The following is an 18,674-nucleotide window of genomic DNA, read 5'->3' on the forward strand; positions in this document are numbered from 1 at the left end:
CATTCCAAAAGAGGAAGAGAATTTTTGAGGGACGAATGTACTTCACCCACTTGGTGAGCCCCTGCTGAAAACTGCATGTTCCCCTGACTGCCCCGTGGTTCTACACAGGTAACCACCCTGAGTGGGAGGCATCTGTCACCACTATTGCCTGGGTGGAGGGAAGTGAGCCAAAGGCAATGCCAGGACACAGATAAGAATTGTCTCTCCAGTGTTCTAGAGAACAAAGGTAACTGGTCCAAGACGCTGACCATCCTGTTTTGGTGCCTCTCGGAAATCGTTGACACAGACCTCCATGGGGCGCAATGACAGGAGCACCAGAGGGATGATTGCTGTTGCTGCTAATAATCTGCTCAGCAACTGAAGGATTTGTCTGTGTGTTAGACTTGTGTCCCCTCGAAAAACAAGAGAGAAGGCTCAGAATATAGACCACCTTCTAGGGACAGGGAGAGGCCCTCATCAATACTAAATCAAAGGCAACACTGGTGAAAATGATTTGCTGACTAGGAAGTGAAGAAACTGCTATGCCGGTCCCGCGAAGGCAAAGTGGAGGAAATGCCTGTAATGGGGATTCACTGGCACATGGAAATAACGGTCCTTCAAGTCAATGCAGGTAAATCAATCTCTCTCTGACACAGCCGCTGTATGAAGCATATGAAAGTTATGAACCCTAATGAACTGGTTAAATTGCTCCACATCAAGGATCAGACAAAAGCAGTTGTCCTTTGGAAAATGAAAATATGTTAAACAGAACCTTGAAGATTGAACCAAACCTTCTACAAATTTGATGATGCCTTTCCTTTGAATCACCAAAATGTCCCACCTGAGACCTCAGAGGGTCATTGACCACCGTCATCCTAATTTGTTGAACTTTGTTAGGCCACGCCTGAAGTAGCTAATCAGACAACACCAATGGGTTGGAAATCAAAGCCTCTCAGTGGTTGAGATTTTGCTATGAAACGATGGGTGTCCAGACTTGGGTAGTCAGGCCCACACCCATGACCCTTGGGTGGTTCGAGAGATTGGTTTGAATGAGCCCCTTCTCTTTCATTGGAAAGGCAGGCTGTGGCGGGGCCTGCTGGAGGGGGCCCGGCTGGAAGGAGGGTTGTACAGCTCTTGAGGGACTATGAACGCTAGCTTCCTGACAAAGAGTGCTGGTTAAGGCGAAGTGCCTGGACGTTAGTCAGCAAACTGTCTTCAGGTGACAGGTAGCATGTAAAGCGTCTGCATGACTGCTGGGTGACAGGCCCCTCATCAGGTTACTTGCATCTTCTCGGGTCACATGTGACTTCCACAGTGTATTATGTCATGACCTCCTGTATATGCTTATGATGAATATTCAAGAAAAAACACACTGTCGTGTGGTTAGCAAGAATGAAATAGAATGTATAGTAAAAAGCAAAGAAAGCTAATTTCATGCAGAATGATAATGATTTCCTACGATAAGAATATACACACCTGGTGAAATAGATGTTGGGCAGGTGCATTCTTCAACATCTTCAACTGGCTACAACACAGAAAAACACAAATTATTACTGTTAGTAACATGACATCCATAGTACAGGTAATCTTTGTTAAAATGCCCAGTCATGCTTGTGTTTCTTTGAGGCTGTACTTAAGCACAATGGTGCCTTAAGCCAACTGTGTTACTAAAAACACAATAACATCCTTGTGCCAGTGTTAGAGCAAAAGTTAAAGCATCACCAAAAGTATAACAATTCTTCGTTTAAGGATCATGAATGTCTGTAAAAAGGCTAGGGTAGTCTGAAATGTCATGGAATGCCATCCAGTTGTTGGGATTTTTCAGGCTTGACATCACTTCACAGCAGACTTGCTTGTTACTAAAATACCTGCAACTTTTTTGTCGGTCATGACAGTGTTGGCTGGTAATGTTTTCACCTTTTGGGTGTGGGTGTGTGTGTGTGTACATGTGTCATCATGGAAAAAATGTGGTCCTATTGTAGTGGAAAAATAAAACACAGAATTGGTTCTCAGTAATTGCAAGGTGGTGCCTTGCAAGATTTCTCTCCGAACAAATTTTCTTCTTTCAACAAAACCACATGCAGTCATGAAACTTTACAGCTGAGATCAAAATGAAGGCTGAATTAAACAATGTGTGTTGTCTGAGCAAGATTGAGTGTGGACCCAAGTGGAAGTAGTAGGAAGTAGGAAAGGGGCCATTAGCCTCTTCTTTATGAAGGCCTGGCCTGGCCTGGCCCACATCAGTTTTAAGTTGCAGATCACTGTCGTTCTAGATTCTCCATCTCCTGCACCGCTTCTCATCATCAGTGACTCCATCATTAGGAATATCTGCTCGAGAGCAGCTGTGACCCACTGCCTCCCAGGTGCCACGATCTCTGACATCACGGAAAAGCTACCAGGTATCCTTTTAAAATATCCTCATGTCCAAAAAGTCATTGTTCTTGTTGGCACAAATGACACCTCGCTTAAGCAGTTGGAAGTTTTAAAGCTGATGATGATTTTATGATTTTATCTGTCTTTTTAACTTTCTCAAAGTCTGTGAGAAGCCTGTTTTTATCTCCAGTCCCCTCCCGTCTTTTAACAGAGGCATGGGGTGTTTCACACAGCTGCTAAGCCTCCACACCTGGCTCCAGTCAGCCTCCACCTCGCATAACTTTGTGTTTATGGACAATTTTAACTTATTTTTGGGGTGCAAGTCCTTTTTTAATAGAGATGGGATTCATCCCAGCTAGGGCTGTAATCAACCAAAGAAATCCTTGGTCGACCGAAACCATGCAATTTCGACTAAAAAACGACAAATCGGTTCCTTTTATCAATTAAAGGGAATTAATTAATAAACACACTTGAGTCTGTTGGCTCTGACGGTGGTTTGCATCACGTGCATCTGCGCAATATCATAGCCCATAATTTCCGAACTAACACCGTTAGTTACACCGTTTATTTTAACGCCATTATTCCCATCACTGCCTATCACACAGATTGTCTGGCATGGTTGTGAAGTCAACAGCAGCAGCAGAGCTCCAGGTCGGCAGGTGGAGCTCCTCAGCACGGTGGTGGTTCGGGGAGGAAGTGAGGAAGAATGAATGGTGACAGGTGCTGCTGTTGACATTAGGCATGTGAGCTTGCTGGTTAGTCACATGCAAGGAGCAGTGTTTACGGTGTGGAAAGAGTTCGCTGGCATTGCATGTGTGCCTTCATAGCTGGGATAAGGGCTGTGATCTCCTAGTTGACTGGTCGATTTAGTAGTCGATATGTTCTGGCTCGACCAAAATTCTGATCGGTCGATTATTGGAGTGTTAATTACATGCTGCTATGGCAGTGCGTAAACACGCAGCGGGTCCTCTCCATCCCAGTGCTGTGTGTCCTGCATATGGCATATTTGACTTCATCAGGACTTCATCAGGAGGAAAGCACCAAGTGCTAATGGGGGTGTTTTCAGAGCACCCCTGTTTCACAGGTAACAGTGTGTCTTCAGAACACCCCCCTTTTTTTCACTATTTTGCATTAGCCAAACCCACTACATACTAGAAGGCCTAGGTCCGGTGGTTTGTTAAATATTTATTTATTTTTTTAGCATTCAATTTACAGTCATTCCTACTGAACAGTCTGCTGTGTGCTATCGCTCGACCCATAAAGTCCAACTGTGCCATTACAAAATGCTACATCCGTTGGATGTCCTGCCCTAAAATTGTCTGAGCTAATTAGGGATGTAACGGTTACCGATGTCACGGTAAACCATGGTAAAATTCCCGACGGTGAAGGTTACCGGTTAAGTTTTAATTACCATGGTAACCACCGCGGTCGGTAACCACGGTGTGGAAAACTCGCGGCGCATGCGCAGCGTGCAACGTGCGCTTGTTATTTAGTGAAGAAGACATGGTGGAGGGAGGACGTGATAATAGGGGCCCTCACTGCCTTCAAAGAGAACCAAATCTGCAATCTGGGCGTATTCTGGTTATTATAAGAATGCTCAGGGACACCTGGTCGAGGATGGAAGCCCTATCTGCAGGAGCTGCAAGGGGCGTCAACACATCCAATTTACTTACTTTCACATTACGACCATCACCCGCAACTGTTCAGCGAATGCAAGGTAAATTAACCTCAAGCTTGTGTGCATGATGTATGTATATGTCGAGTTTTCTCTGTCTAATTTGCTGTTGTCACTAATGTAAACTGACCAGATAGTGGTATAACTGAACAAAGTTGGTCCTTGATTTGGCACGTAATCTGGGCCGCTTATTAATTGTAGATTTCACTTTTTAAAGTCGACCTAATAATTCCCCAAATATTGATGCAGAGCTGCAGTGAGGAGGATTTGACACAAACACATACTGGGTGGACTGAGTTAGTGAACACAAACTGACTGAGATGACTGACTTTCATCTCAGCTCCGGTCACCTGAGCAGCGTCTACCTGTGGCTCAGCAGCATCTGACCAATCAGATTGACCGAGTCCACTGACAACAGATGAGCAGGCAGACAGAGAGACAGACAGCCAATATATAAGTAATATCAGAAATATATAACACTTGTGGATTATTTGTAGAATAGACTATATATAAAGAATAATATAAAATGGTGAATATAACAAGTGTCTAGATAGAAATAAGAGCCAAAATAGAGTATTCATAATTAATTTAACAATAATCCTTTTTGTTTTGATCTAAATAATTATCCAACCTGTTCCTCACAAAAGTGATATGATCTAAATTATGAGTTTTGTGATCTGTTGGTTGCACCCTTAGTATTAAGTAACAGTGACAGTAATAATTAATAATGACATTTTCTATTCATTTTTTTCACAGAGAGGGTCTGCTGGCCAATCGAGTGCTGCTGCCACTACATCTCATTCTACCACTGTAACGCAGACATTAAAGGACACGTTTCAAAAACAGGCTGCTTATGTGCCCTCATCACAAAAAACCAATGACCTATTTTGCACAGTTTTGATACATTCTTTTATAATTATTTATTGTTGATTTTGCAGTGTTTTGTTAAGGTTTTGGATTTTGATTATTTTAATATATAATAAATATTTTTAAATATGAATCTTGATGAAATTATTTCAATTTATCAGTGTTTTTTCAACATTTTGAAGACATTTTAAAAAATACTGCGGTATACCGATAACCGTGATAATTTTGGTCACTATTACCGCGGTGTGAAATGTTCATACCTTTACATCCCTAGAGCTAATTATGTCTGTCCGTCCTCTGTACCCTGCTATTTTACTTGTTGGTGATCTGAATATTCATGTTGACTCTAAATATTGCACATCTGCTGCTGAGTTTTTAAACCTGCTCCATGCACTAGATTTTCTCACAGCTTGTTAACTTCGCTACTCACACAAAAGGTCATAGACTCGACCTTGTCTGTTCATCTGGCATATCTCCCTCCAACCTTCATGGCATGGATCTTGCAGTATCAGACCACAAGGCTGTCATATTTAATATTCCATACATCTACCAGCAGCTACACAATACGAAATCTCAACTGAATGCTTTCACCGTCCCCGCCCTTTCCCTCTCAGGTGTTTTACAGTCTTCTCCCCTTTAGATGAACAGGTTATGTCTGAACTCGTCACAAATTCTAGGCCTACTACCTGCCTTCTGGACCCCATGCCCACTTCTCTGAAAATCCTGTCTGCCTTTGCTCTGCCCCCTGCTGACAAAAATCATTAACACTTCTGTCTGGTTCAGTTCCCTCCTGTCTAAAAACTGCTGCTGTCACCCCAATACTGAATAAACCTGGAACTGACCAGGAGGACTTTAACAACTACAGACCAATCTCCAATCTCCCTTTTCTCGCCAAACATCTTGAACGCACCGCTGTTAGTCAGCTACAGGTCCATATGTCAGACAACAACCTATGGGAAGAGTTTCAAAGGTTTTAGGGAAAAACATGGCACAGAAACTGCACTAACAAAGGTCATCAACAACCTCCTTTTAACTGCTGACTCTGGACACCTCAACATACTCATCCTCCTGGATCTCACTGCTGCCTTTGATACTGTCTGTCACACCCTTCTGCTGAACCGGCTAGAAACATTACTTGGCATCACTGGCACCCTACTTTCATGGTTCAAGTCCTACCTAACAGCCAGTTTGTCAATAGTTTGTCTCACTTAGCAATTTTAGGTCTCCCACATCTCCCCTTTCTCATGGTGTTCCCCAGGGCTCAGTTCTTGGTCAATTACATTTCATGATTTACATTCTGCCTCTTGGTCACATTATTAGCCGGTATGCCCTTAACTTTCACTGCTATGCCGATGACACACAGCTATACATTCACACGAAACCATCAGTGAATCTACCTTCATCCAACCTGACTGACTGCCTTCATGATATCAACAACTGGATGAACTTCAACTACCTCAAACTCAACCAGGACAAATCTGAGGCCATCCTCATTGCTTCCCCAGCCACTCTCAGAAAAACCTCCCACCTGAGCTTCTCCATCCCTGGTTTCATTACATCCTTTGATGTAGATATCACTTTAGATTCCACCCTCTGCTCTAACTAACATATCAAAAACATCACAAAAACAGCCTTCTTTCATTTTACGAACATCTCCAGACTCCGCCCCTCTCTATCTCACTCTGTCACAGAAACACTCATTCATGCCTTCGTTACATCTAGATTGGACTACTGCAATAGCCTTCTCCTTGGTTTACCAACCCACAGATTAAAAAAAACCTTCAGTATGTCTAAAACTCAGCTGCTAGAGTCCTTGCTCACACTCGGTCCTGGGAACACATCACCCCCATCCTTAAGCACCTGCACAGGTTCCCGGTCCAATATCGGATCACTTTCAAATGACTTCTCCTGGTTTTTAAATGTTTTCATGGCCAAGCGCCTCCCTACCTATCCTGTCTTCTTCACCCCTTCATGTCACCCCATTCACTACGTTCCTCTGATGCACATCTCCTCTCCATTCCCCCCTTCAGACTACACACAATGGGTGACAGGGCCTTCAGTGTGGCTTGCCCTACATTGTGGAATGCTCTCCCCCACAGTTTGCACCAGTGCACATCTATTACCACTTTTGAATCCCAACTGAAGACTCACCTTTTTTAATTCGCTTTCCCTGATGTTTTGTAATGCTTTTATCATTTGGGGAAAAACTCACTATATTACAATGTTACGCATTAAGCATGTAGAGGGCTGTCTATCAAAAATTACACACAAGATGTCTGCAAAATGTTTAGTGGAAGGAGCCACTGCTCAGAAGTGGCTACAGTGTTGGAGGTTAAGCAAGACCTGAGGAATAACCTGACACACTGGATTCTGCTCTGATCCGGAGCTGATTACTGACGACAGCAGAGCATTGCAAGAAATCACGATCCACCTCCTCCCCTCACAGATGCCTGGCCATCTCCAGTCAACTCTCCATTTAGATGTTGATGAACCTGTCTCTATTCAAGCTCCATTCCTTACCACCATCACCACTGTCTAGGCACGGGAATCTCATACTGGAAGCACCTAACATGTCAAACTGTTTCCTATGTAATCTACTTCCTACAGGGTTCTATTTTCACTATACACTAGAGCACTAGGCTCTGCAATCACATCACATGGATTCTTACCACTGTTATACAGATGATACACAGCAGTTTCTCTCTTTTCCCCCATCCTCTGACACCCATGTTGCAATGTGCATCTCAGAATGTCTGGCAGTAGGGCTGTAACGATACACCAAACTCACGATTCGGTTTGTATCATGATTTTTGACCCACGGTTCGATACAAACCTCTTTTTTTTTTTTTTTAATTAAAAATTTTATTTATGTAACATTTCAATAACTTATGTATATGATACTTGTCTGATAGTATCAGAGGTGCAGTATTGTGGAGGGCGTGTCTATCTGATGGTCTGATAACTGCACAGTTCCCTCACTCAACTTAATACAGAGAAATGTCCCACAAAGCAACGTTACAGAACCAAACGAAGGTAACGTAGTAACTGTAACTGTCTTTGGCAAAAAGGAAAAATACTGCAGCTGTATGTGGAGAAGCGTCCTTCCTATCGCCCATCCTACCGACTCCTTGTCACATTTCTGCCCAATAAACAGCGCCTGTCACCAGCAAAGAAAACTTTAACTCACCGAGTGTTTATGATGAAAAAAAATCTCCGTGACGGTCAGCCCTCCGGACCAAGACTTCAGTGAACTTTACCCCGGAAGACAGCCTCCGTCGGGTTTTGATTGACAGGGGAGACACCGGGGAAACCCCTTGAAAACACACACACACGTCATCATCATGACGTGTACCGTCATGTCTCTTTAGGAGCCGCAGCGCCGGCTCTCTGTGTGAATTACGCAGCTGTTCGTCTTTACAGTGGTGTTTCGCTCCGTGTGAGTGAACAATGGCGGAGAATTGGCGAACGAACGCTGCGGTGTTAATGTGGTGTTACTTACAGCTCTTAGGGCTGATCTGGACTGGAAGTTGTGTCGCGATTCTGCCTTCTCACAGCGCAAGACAGGTTCGTGGATCTGAGTGTCGCGATTTCGGCTTCGAAACTTGTATCGTTACAGCCCTATCTGGCAGACATCTCCGCTTGGACAACTGCTCATCACCTCAAGCTCAACCTTCATAAAACTGAACTTCTCTTCATCCCTAGGAAACACTGCCCTGGTATGGACCTATCAGTCACTGTCAAGGACAGCACAGTATCGCCCTTATTGACTGTGAAGAACCTGGGCTTAATCCTTGACAACAGACTATCCTGCACTGCTGTGGCCTGATCCTGCAGATTTCCCCTCTACAACATCTGCAGGATCCGGTCTTTCCTCACAAATGATGCATCGCAACTCCTGGTCCAAGCGCTTGGTCATCTCCCACCTGGACTACTGCAACTTGCTCTTGCAGTGTATCCAGAACGCTGAAGCGTGCCTTGTTTTTTTATATACCCAAATTCTCCCATGTGACCCCGCTCCTCCATGACCTGTTCTGTAGAGCTGGGTATTGTTAAGAACCTCAATTTTCGATTTGATTTTGAATCTTTAGGTGGCAATTCGATATTCGAATTTGAATATTAATTTGATTCTATATTGATTTAAATGCTTCGATATCAATTCAGCATAAGTAGTAATAAAGAAATAATTAATTAGAGTACCTGTTGATTATTTTTAAATTCAAAAAAGTTATCTTAGATTATAAATCTTTCCTCTAGGAAGTTCTAACTGGAATTGAAATGTAAAAAAATGCACATGATGTGTTTAGTTATAAAGCAGTAAGTATAATGAGTCGATGTAGGAGATTGTCTTCATTGAAATGACAGTTTTAAGCTCCAATTAATAGCTTTAAGTTACGTAAATGAACACCTACATGGCATTAATGCAAGAATATGAATGTCCTACTATAAAATTTAATTAGTGCATTTAAGGATTGAAAGCTAACCCTGTCACATAACTCCTCTTACATGACAACTTGACTTGAAAAAGAAGTCAATCTTCTGATGCCTCTTCCTTTTTGGCATTCCTAACAAAAAGAATAATGATCATGTTGAATAATATCAAAATCAGTGGATCTGTCACTTACTTTACCTGGCTTGCATTAACTTTGTTTGCTACCTTGTTGTAAAAGTGCAGGTGATGCAACACCCCCATCCCCCATGGGTGTGAGTCCACTGGCTGCACATGAGGGATTTAGAAGTGGGTATACGCAATGCTGGCAGGTAGGCAGGCAAATTAGCCTGCATATGACCTGTAACTGTTCCAAGTTTGGTCTAATTTCATAAAAATATCATTGAAAATGGACACTAAAATAATGAGGTATTGCTATTTGAGGAAAATGCTATTTCATGACCTAAAAATAGATCTTGTTTTTTACATGATGGATCAGTCATCAAAAGGCTGGCGTGCAAGTGGCTCAGAAGAGAGAAGGAAGAAGAGAGAGTGGGTCACTTGCCTACATTTTGTCTGTATTTATACTGTGTACTAGGGCTGCTCGTTTATTGCAAAAATCATAATCACGATTATTTTGATTGATACTGTAATCACGATTATTCATTGATTTGAGAATAAGCACTTATTGAACTTTGAACTCTGGTATTTCTTTTAACACGATAAGTTTGAACTGAAAAACAAGAAAAATGCAAATAAATAAGAGAAAATATATCAATAAAATGAATTGAATAATATGTAAAAATAAAAAATAAACACTATCCCGGAGCGGCTCGACCATAGGTCCGTTGTGGTGGCAAAATATAATGCTGTTGACACTTCTCTTGCAACTTTTCCACAACATTCTTTATAAAGGGCAGGCAGCGCAATTCTGCTGATATGGTGACGTGTTGGTAACACATACCGCTTGTCCAATGTGTTAATCAGTTTATTGAACCCCGGGTCGCTAACGGTGTTGATAGGGCACATGTCTTTGGCAATCCTGTATGTCACGGCATCCGTTATTTCTTCATGCCTGTGGGAGCTGGGTGGATATGCGGTGACAAGTGTTTCCTTAACTGAGGACTGTGTGGCGGTGGCAGGAGTCGAGGAGCTTTTCATTTTTGAGTTTTTTTGTTCCTTCACTACTTGGTCTTGTATTACTCTGTGTGTGGACATTAAATGGTTAAATAAATTGGTCGTGTTCTCTTGAGGTGCAGACACGGTTGCGTGACGTATCTTGCACAATATCTTCGTTTGTTCCGAGTCAGACTCCTCGAAACCGAAGTGTTTCAACACCACAGAATTCGCTTTACCTTTCTTCCCGACGCGAGGCTGCATTTCTGCCATCTTCTACCGTCCTCTACGCGTTTTTTCAAAACACACACTGGCAATACGCATCGGCATGGCTGAAAGTGAAAATTTTCAGGCGGTGGTGGGTCGGAGAGGAGTGCACAGGTGGAGTTGGAAGGGTAAGCTGCATTTACCACAAATGAAATTCAATTTATCGCCCAGCCCTACTGTGTACTGTGTCTGCTCAAAGGCACAGGAACCAGTTCAACTCGCAGAATGAGTTTGTATTATTTTCTCATCATTTGCCTCTGTATTTAGATTATAAAAGCATAATTTAATAACCTAGAATGTGATTATGTTGTGTCTTCTCAACACTGGAATCTATTTAAAGATAAATCTTTTAGGAAAATTATGTAACATATTAAATCCAATACTCAGGAATGATCATTGTCATGTAAAGGAGTCTGATTTTTCTTCATTTAAAAATCAAATCAATCTTTATTTATATGCCGCTTTTCATACAAAACGGTTTCTCAAAGTGCCTTACAGAAATTTACAAACAACAGCAGAAAAAGAGAAACAGCAAATAAAATCAAGAGAAGAAAATTAAAAGAACCCAACCCTCCTACCCACACAGACATGCACAGAGACATACACAAATACATACACATTCACACTTACGCACACAGACTCGCACACATACACTAGCTGTCAATAAAGAGTCATGGCTGGGCAGCGAGACCTGAGGCGTGGAGAAGCTACCTTTGGGGGCCAACCACACTGAGAGCGATCTTGGTCCAAGGCCGCAGAGAGCGCTGCCACAGAGACCACCCCAACCCGGGCAGACAGGAGGCCCCACACCAAGGTGCAGAGCCTGGGACAGCACCCCCCGCGGCCAGACCAGAGACAACTCCCAGTCTGGCAGGCCTCCATGAGGAAACACTGGAGATTAAAAACTGACAGACTAAAACAGTAAAATAAGGCAAAAAAGCGTAGAAGCTAAAAACATGAGGGACTAAAACATAAAAGCATAGAGGCTAAAAACATGAGGGACTAAAACATAAAAGCATAGAGGCTAAAAACATGAGGGACTAAAACATAAAAGCATAGAGGCTAAAAACATGAGGGACTAAAACATAAAAGCATAGAGGCTAAAAACATGAGGGACTAAAACATAAAAGCATAGAGGCTAAAAACATGAGGGACTAAAACATAAAAGCATAGAGGCTAAAAACATGAGGGACTAAAACATAAAAGCATAGAGGCTAAAAACACGAGGGACTAAAAGAGAGACAGCAGTGCAGTGTCGTCAGAGAATTTGACCAGGTAGCTTCCTTGCCTAACACTTCTGCATTCATCTGTATATAAAATAAAAAGTAAGGGGGGAGGACACACCCTTGTGGTGAGCCGGTGGACAGAGCTAAGGAGTCTGAAACACAGCCATTTACAGAAACCCTCTGCTTTCTGTTGGTTAGGAAACCTAACAACCATAAAACAACCTAGTGGGGGAGATTAAAATCACTTATTAGCCTCTTAAGTAAAAGATGCGGCTGCATCAAATTGAAGGCTGAGGAGAAGTCAGCGAATAAGAGCCGAGCATGGGCTTGAGGTTTTTCCAAGTGTCTATAGAGGCAGTTAAGGATAAAAAGCTTGGCGTCCTCCACGCCTTTCCCTGCCTGGTAAGCAAACTGGAGTGGGTCTATGCTCCCCTCCATATGTGAAATAATAATGTTCTTCATAATTTTCTCAAAGACCTTCATGCACAGTGGTGTGAGTGCTACTGGTCTAAAATCATTGAGTTGTTTGGGGGATGAGTTTTTTGGAACAGGGATTATGATTGAGGATTTCCATAAATCAAAAATCTATTTGTGAAAATTATGTCTCATGCACCCTGAACCACCCTTTCACAATCCGAATCAGAAATCTTGGCATTGTCATCTTGAAATATGCCCATGCCATCAGGGAAGAAAAAATACACTAATGGAAAAACATGGTCATTCAGTATCAGACAGTCAGCTGACTTCATGTTTTTTGGTGCCTAACATTGCTGAACCTAGACGTGACCAACTGCGTATCTGCTCCGTCCCATACCTGACAGTTCGGACTGGATGTCCTCCAGAGCAGATACGCAGGATTTCTATTTTTGGCGGATGACAGAGCACAACACAGCAATTCAGCCGAATTCAGTACAGAGCGAACAGGAAGTCACACACCAAACCAACAGCATAACATCCAGTTAATTTTAAAAATTAAACCCTCTGTGTTGAAGACACACAGAAATTTATAAAAAGAGACAAGCTCTTCTTCTCTTCTTCTTCTTTTTTGCTTGCCATCAGTTCCAAGTCACTGTACACAATGTGTATAGCAGGCACAGAGATAACTTTCACGTTACCAAATGTTTTGATGAAACTGATCAAGTGTGATCCAGTCAATCCAGCATCCTTTATATTCATTCCCCAAACATTGCATTTGGTGATTCTCTCGTGTGTACCTTGTGTTTAGTTCCTATAGACAAAGCTTATGACAAACAGGAGAGCAGCAGCAGCTGTAGTGATCGCAGCCATAGCGCTGTTGTAGTGTTATCTGTGGCATCGCACAGCGTGCACCAGATGCATAAGGTTACCCATGAGGAAATGATGTTCAGCTCGTCAGACATTTTCTTAATGTTGATGCACGAAAAAATTTGAAAAAATGCTCACAAGTCCCGAATCTTGAGTCTGAGTTGAGTCTCAAGTCTTTTGAGGGTGAATCTCAAGTCAAGTCTCAAGTCACTGAGTGTCCGACTTAAGTCTCTGACTTGTGGTACATGGCAATTGAATCAATTTTGAATTTTAAAATGATACATGACAGAGAATTTTGGTTATACTTGATTTTCATTATATGTTCCTGTTCTATTAGTGGCAACACTGACAACTGCACCTTCTAGTTCAGTCGGGCAAAACCACATCCTGTATGTTCACAGCAAGAGTTATAAAGTACAGAGTGTGTATCTGTAATTTAATGGTTTGTGTAAAGTAACACAAATGTATTATTTGTTGATTGTCAGACCCTTGCAACAAATTTGGATTCATAATTTCAATTATTTATTGACTAGAGGCTGGGAGACACCATATTTGAAGGGTTTTAGTTGTATGCTCTGCCATGCATCGTACCACGATTCATTTTCATGTAATTTTTCATGGTACTTGTAACCCTAACCCTACATTGTGATCTCACAGGTGGAACAGTTTGTGGTTAAATGTTCCGCAGCACTGAACTAACTCACTTGTCTAAGGAAAGATCATAGGGCATGGGTGAGTGAGAGAGTGTGGACAACAGTTAACTAAATGTTATTTGCCAATGAAAATGACATCATTCTTAGTTGTGATCTATTCTAGTCTATTACACTTCTCAAATCGGTATCTTTAGAAGGTTCAAAGAGAATAATGTTTCAAATACAGGTTGTGTGCACAAAGGTGATGATACTGACCTGCCTTATTCTGTCCGAGGAGGGGCTCTGATATCTGGATGGCATGGAGCTCAGATGGAGTGTAACAGCGTCTGCTGGAGACACATTACTAGCATCAGTGTATGAATACATTTATAACTGACAACTGTACTAACACAGTTCTCAGTATGCATTTAAAAATTAAGTGGCCAGGTCTCAATGAACCTCAACTGCAAAGCCAGTTGTTCAGTTAGAGAGCACAGGCATTCGATATCATTAACTCAAGTCATTACAGCTGCAATTTAATTGACAAACAATTCCCCATGTGGAAACACTATGAGTCAAATTTGTTCACACATCATTGGATATGGCATACAAGGGGTATTTCCCCACTGTCTGGCTAGGGCTAAAAGTACTGTGATGTAAATGGGAATTTCAGGTGGGACCTAGAGCAGTGACAGGAAGCTGATAAAGAACAAATAGGATCTCTTTCTCTATGAATAGTTTTTTCCATTGATTTATGTTGATAAATACACTGAAATTGAGTTTAAATTTTTTTTTTTTATCATTTGCATACTTTTGTAGTACATTTGTTTTCACTTCAGTTTATTTTACTACAGTACATTGAAGAAATAAATGTTTTTAAAATGTATACATGTTGTGTGTTCATGTTGTGTCATCACAATATGAAAAAAATAGGTTGTTCTGGTACCATCATTACTATCAGCAACAGGAATTTATGGTGGTGTCCTAAACTGATCTCAACACAGAGAATTGGGTTTTGGCATGGCAGTTGAAGATTGTGAAAATAAATGTGCATTTTTTACAATTGTGTTAGGGTTAGGGAAAGAAAGAAAGAAAGAAAGAAAGAAAGAAAGAAAGAAAGAAAGAAAGAAAGTGCTGAGAATCAAGCAAATCAAATCGAGTCTACTTCTAGAAACAAACATAAGTCCAATTCACAGATACTTACAGTAGTAACCCACACAGAAACTGTTGCTGCCATACACTTTGATTTGTTTAGTAGAAAAGATTACATCACGAACTTGGAAAACATCATCGAATACTATTAAAGTGCAGCATGCTGGTCACACAATTCAAATTAATGTTTTATAAAAAGCCGAGCAAGGGGTACACTGACATGTCAAGAGAAGAATGACGTAACACCTTTAACTATTTAACCATGTTTTAGCCAGTTATGTGCCACATAGTAATATGGCCCTAAATCAGTCCCCTTATTGTCTTTTCCATTAATGATATGTCTTCTCAATAAAAAGCTTGGTGAAGCTGACTAAGTCTTAGCTGATACTTGATCAGCCAATGAGTTAGCATTCATGTCTGAATTTGCATATTTTAAAGTAATGGATGGAAGTTATTGTTGTCTCACTATCTTCTGATCAAACATAATGATGTATTCTGCTGTTCACTTTTTAATTCCATTATAGACAACTTAAAGCCCCTGTACAGACTTTTCATTTAATGTTGATTTTGGCAGCCCCGCTGGACGAAAGCGGTAGTGTTTTGCCGGAATGAAGACTGCATTTCCTATGAGCTCTAGCGCCCACTGTCATGAAGACTTTTGTCTGGCCAGCGCGTGTAGATTTGTTTTGGAAACGTCGGAAAGAAGACGGGACTTGCTTTGAAAACTTTTTTTTTTTTTTTTAGCAGCTATCCGCAGCGTGCATATGGATGAGGTAATGTGTCTATTGCATTTCTACTTAATATAATATGCCGCCGGTGAAACAAAGTAATGCTGCTGTTGCGCTGCAATTTCCCAGCTATATTTATTACCCACGGTGCTACAGAGCTAGCGTTACAGCAAAGTCACAGTGATTGTGATGGATGTTTTGTTCTAAGTAAGAAACTGAATCATTTATAATGACAGAGGATATTAGCGATGCATCGTTGCAGGTCAGCTGGGCTGATACACACAGCTGAAATGGATGCGTGATCTAAGACGTTTGTTGTCGGTTTTACAAGTGTAGTATCTAGAGCTAATCTAGTGGTAACGTTAGCCAGCTTTGTTGTAACAACATAAATTCATGTATTGCTGTAAACTACGTCCCGCATTACATTTCATAAATGAAATAAAATTTACAAACCTGTCTAGGAGGAATCGGGCAAATTCTGGATCCGACCCTCCCTTCAAGCCCCGCAACTCTCTCCATCTCTGGAAGGAATCGCCAATGTTTATCCGTGTTTTAGCCCTAGCTCGATCGGATTCCCTCTCGGCCTTTCATTGGTCTTCGGTTCGAATTCTTTTTCTTTTCTTTGTCTCATTATCAGCCATGACAAAAGTTTTAGCTCGGTTAGCACTGGCTAGCGTAGCAACAAAACAGCTACGCCGTATCCTGAATGTCGTCAGTTCCGGTCTGACTGCCGTAAATCGTTTCGTCAGTGGTCCGACCCGACCAAGGCCTTTCAGAGGTATAGAATTAGACTACTTAGAAAAAGCTAAACTCCGTACACGGGCTTTAACCATTAAGTCCAAAATGTATTTTTGTTGGACTTTATCCCACCATGATAGCTGCCTAATACCTTTATCTCTGCTCGTCTGCTTTGTGCTATTAGGTTGCCAGTTTTGTGTGCATAGCACTAGGAATCACCCTATCATGTTTCTAAACAAAATGTAACTTGTCAATACCAAGAAAAAAGCAAACATTCAATAATGAAGTCAAGTTCTTTGCTTCTTTGAACACCAAATCAAAGTCCAATTGAGTGTTTCTAGCTAGTCGGGCAGGTTTCAATAAAGTCCTCAAAATTGGTGCTTGTGTCTAACTCATGTGACTCAAGTCCCCCATCTCTGACAGACAGACAGACAGACAGACAGACAGATAGATATAGATTTTTGAAGGCATTCCCTTTAATGTGTCATACATCTACATGCCTTGTAAAATGGACAACTTTGTTTTGTGTCCCATATTTACCATGAGGATCTGTGACCTGCACTGGATAATTTGCCTCCAAGGACTGTGGGAGAGACAAGGTCAGACAAGATGATATTAAAGTACCTGAGAACAAAGATCAGTATGCTCTGTTAACCCTCTTCATGGGAGCTTTATATTTAGTCTGCTCATAAGACCGAGTCAACATTCAAAATGTAGTCTGTAAATGGAGAACAAAATGACTGGGAAAAGCCTGCTACAGCCTGCTACAACCTGTCCTTCAATGAGCCCAAGGGCTCATTGAAGGACAGGTTCTGCACAGTGTGTTCAGTTATATAACATTCCTTAGGAGATTATTGTAAGACTCTACCTTCCAAGAAAAAATAAGCGATCATCACAAACATACTGAGTAGAAGTAAAGTCAAGACAAAGAGATGGATAAATAAACACAAATGGAGGAAAGAATGATGTAAAGATGCTCACAAATTCTGCCACAAAGCTGGTGGTGTCTGTGTCCTCCACAGGTTCAGAGCAGGTTCTTTCTGTTAAAAGGTAAAGGAAGAGGCTTTAACATTGTCATAAATTCTGTCACCTACTAACTTCATGATTTCCTACATTTCAACAGTATGAACTGCAGAGTTGCAAAGAAAAAACACATCCTGTGTAGTATGTAGTATGACCTAGTTTGTTAATAAAGTTAATGTAGACAGTAAAAGTTCCTGACAGATCAGGATCTTTTCAATGAGGTGAACAAATATTTTGAATGGCAGGAAGAATTTTTCCTAATAATTTGGCAATTTCAGTCAAAAAAAGTTTGAAGTGTGAATTTAGGTGTGCTCATTCTCCATGTCATCTTGAAATAATGCATTAAAGCATCTCAGAAACAATGAAAATACTGTCGAGCACCAACATGAACTCCAATTTCAAATGCCTCCAGTAAATATAAGGGATATTCTGACAAGCACATTCATAGATGAGCTGGGCAGGAAGGCAGCTTTTAAGCTAAATACCAAGACAGGGTTATGTGGCATTTTTTTAAGGTAAACCAAAGCACGAGTTGATGTTGTGAATCTTTGACCATTCCGTTTGATTGTGTTGTTGTTGTTCTTTATCCGGTGTGCATTTCTTTTAGTGATTTTTATTTTATTTAACCTTTATTTAATCAGGAAAAATAATTTTCTCATTGAGACAGGCAACAGCATAATCATAGTGATGATTGGATTTTCAAGTGCTTTAAATGTATATGATTTTTAACTGGATTATGAAAACTGAGAACTTTTTCATTTCCTCCCTTCCTCACAGAAAAAAGCATTAACAGTGACTTACACTGTAAATCCACTGTATCCAAAAGGTACAATAAAGATATGCTTTGGCCTTTCTTGGGTTACATTCAACTAGTGCAGTGCCCATAAGAAAAATGTATTCCTATAGAACAGTGGGAGGTTAAGTAGCTTTTTCATGGATGGCCAAATGAGGCTGTGTTTGAAGGTGGGACGTCAGGGATATTTAGGTTTGTTGTGAAATCCAATATTCCAGGGTATAATTGGCTGTTTTTGACTATTTTTGATTTTGCCATTATATTTCACCTTAAAAACTATTTACCTGGTGTCATTATTTTCAGCACAACCTCACATGTGTGACTGTACAGTTATTTTTTTATTTTGACATACTGTATTAACACAATGGACCTAAAATCACAAAAAAAAAATAAAA

The 18,674-nt window shown here is 41.1% G+C and overlaps 1 protein-coding gene across 2 annotated transcripts in view; it reads right to left on the reverse strand.

Moving 5' to 3' along the window:
- Window positions 1–18,674, reverse strand: part of edaradd (EDAR-associated death domain) — a 37,740-nt gene that overhangs the window by 2,095 nt on the left and 16,971 nt on the right. Inside the window, exons 2-5 of one of the 2 annotated variants that reach the window (XM_030442408.1) lie at window positions 17,445–17,503; window positions 17,004–17,046; window positions 14,122–14,195; window positions 1,456–1,504 (exon numbers count right to left, since the gene is read on the reverse strand). In XM_030442408.1, coding sequence (XP_030298268.1) covers window positions 1,456–1,504; window positions 14,122–14,195; window positions 17,004–17,046; window positions 17,445–17,503 — 225 coding nt within the window. The remainder of the gene's footprint in view (window positions 1–1,455; window positions 1,505–14,121; window positions 14,196–17,003; window positions 17,047–17,444; window positions 17,504–18,674) is intronic. The other variant, XM_030442409.1, reaches the window with a different exon arrangement.

This window comes from Sparus aurata, chromosome 15 (assembly GCF_900880675.1).
Source record: "Sparus aurata chromosome 15, fSpaAur1.1, whole genome shotgun sequence".
NCBI lineage: Eukaryota > Metazoa > Chordata > Actinopteri > Spariformes > Sparidae > Sparus > Sparus aurata.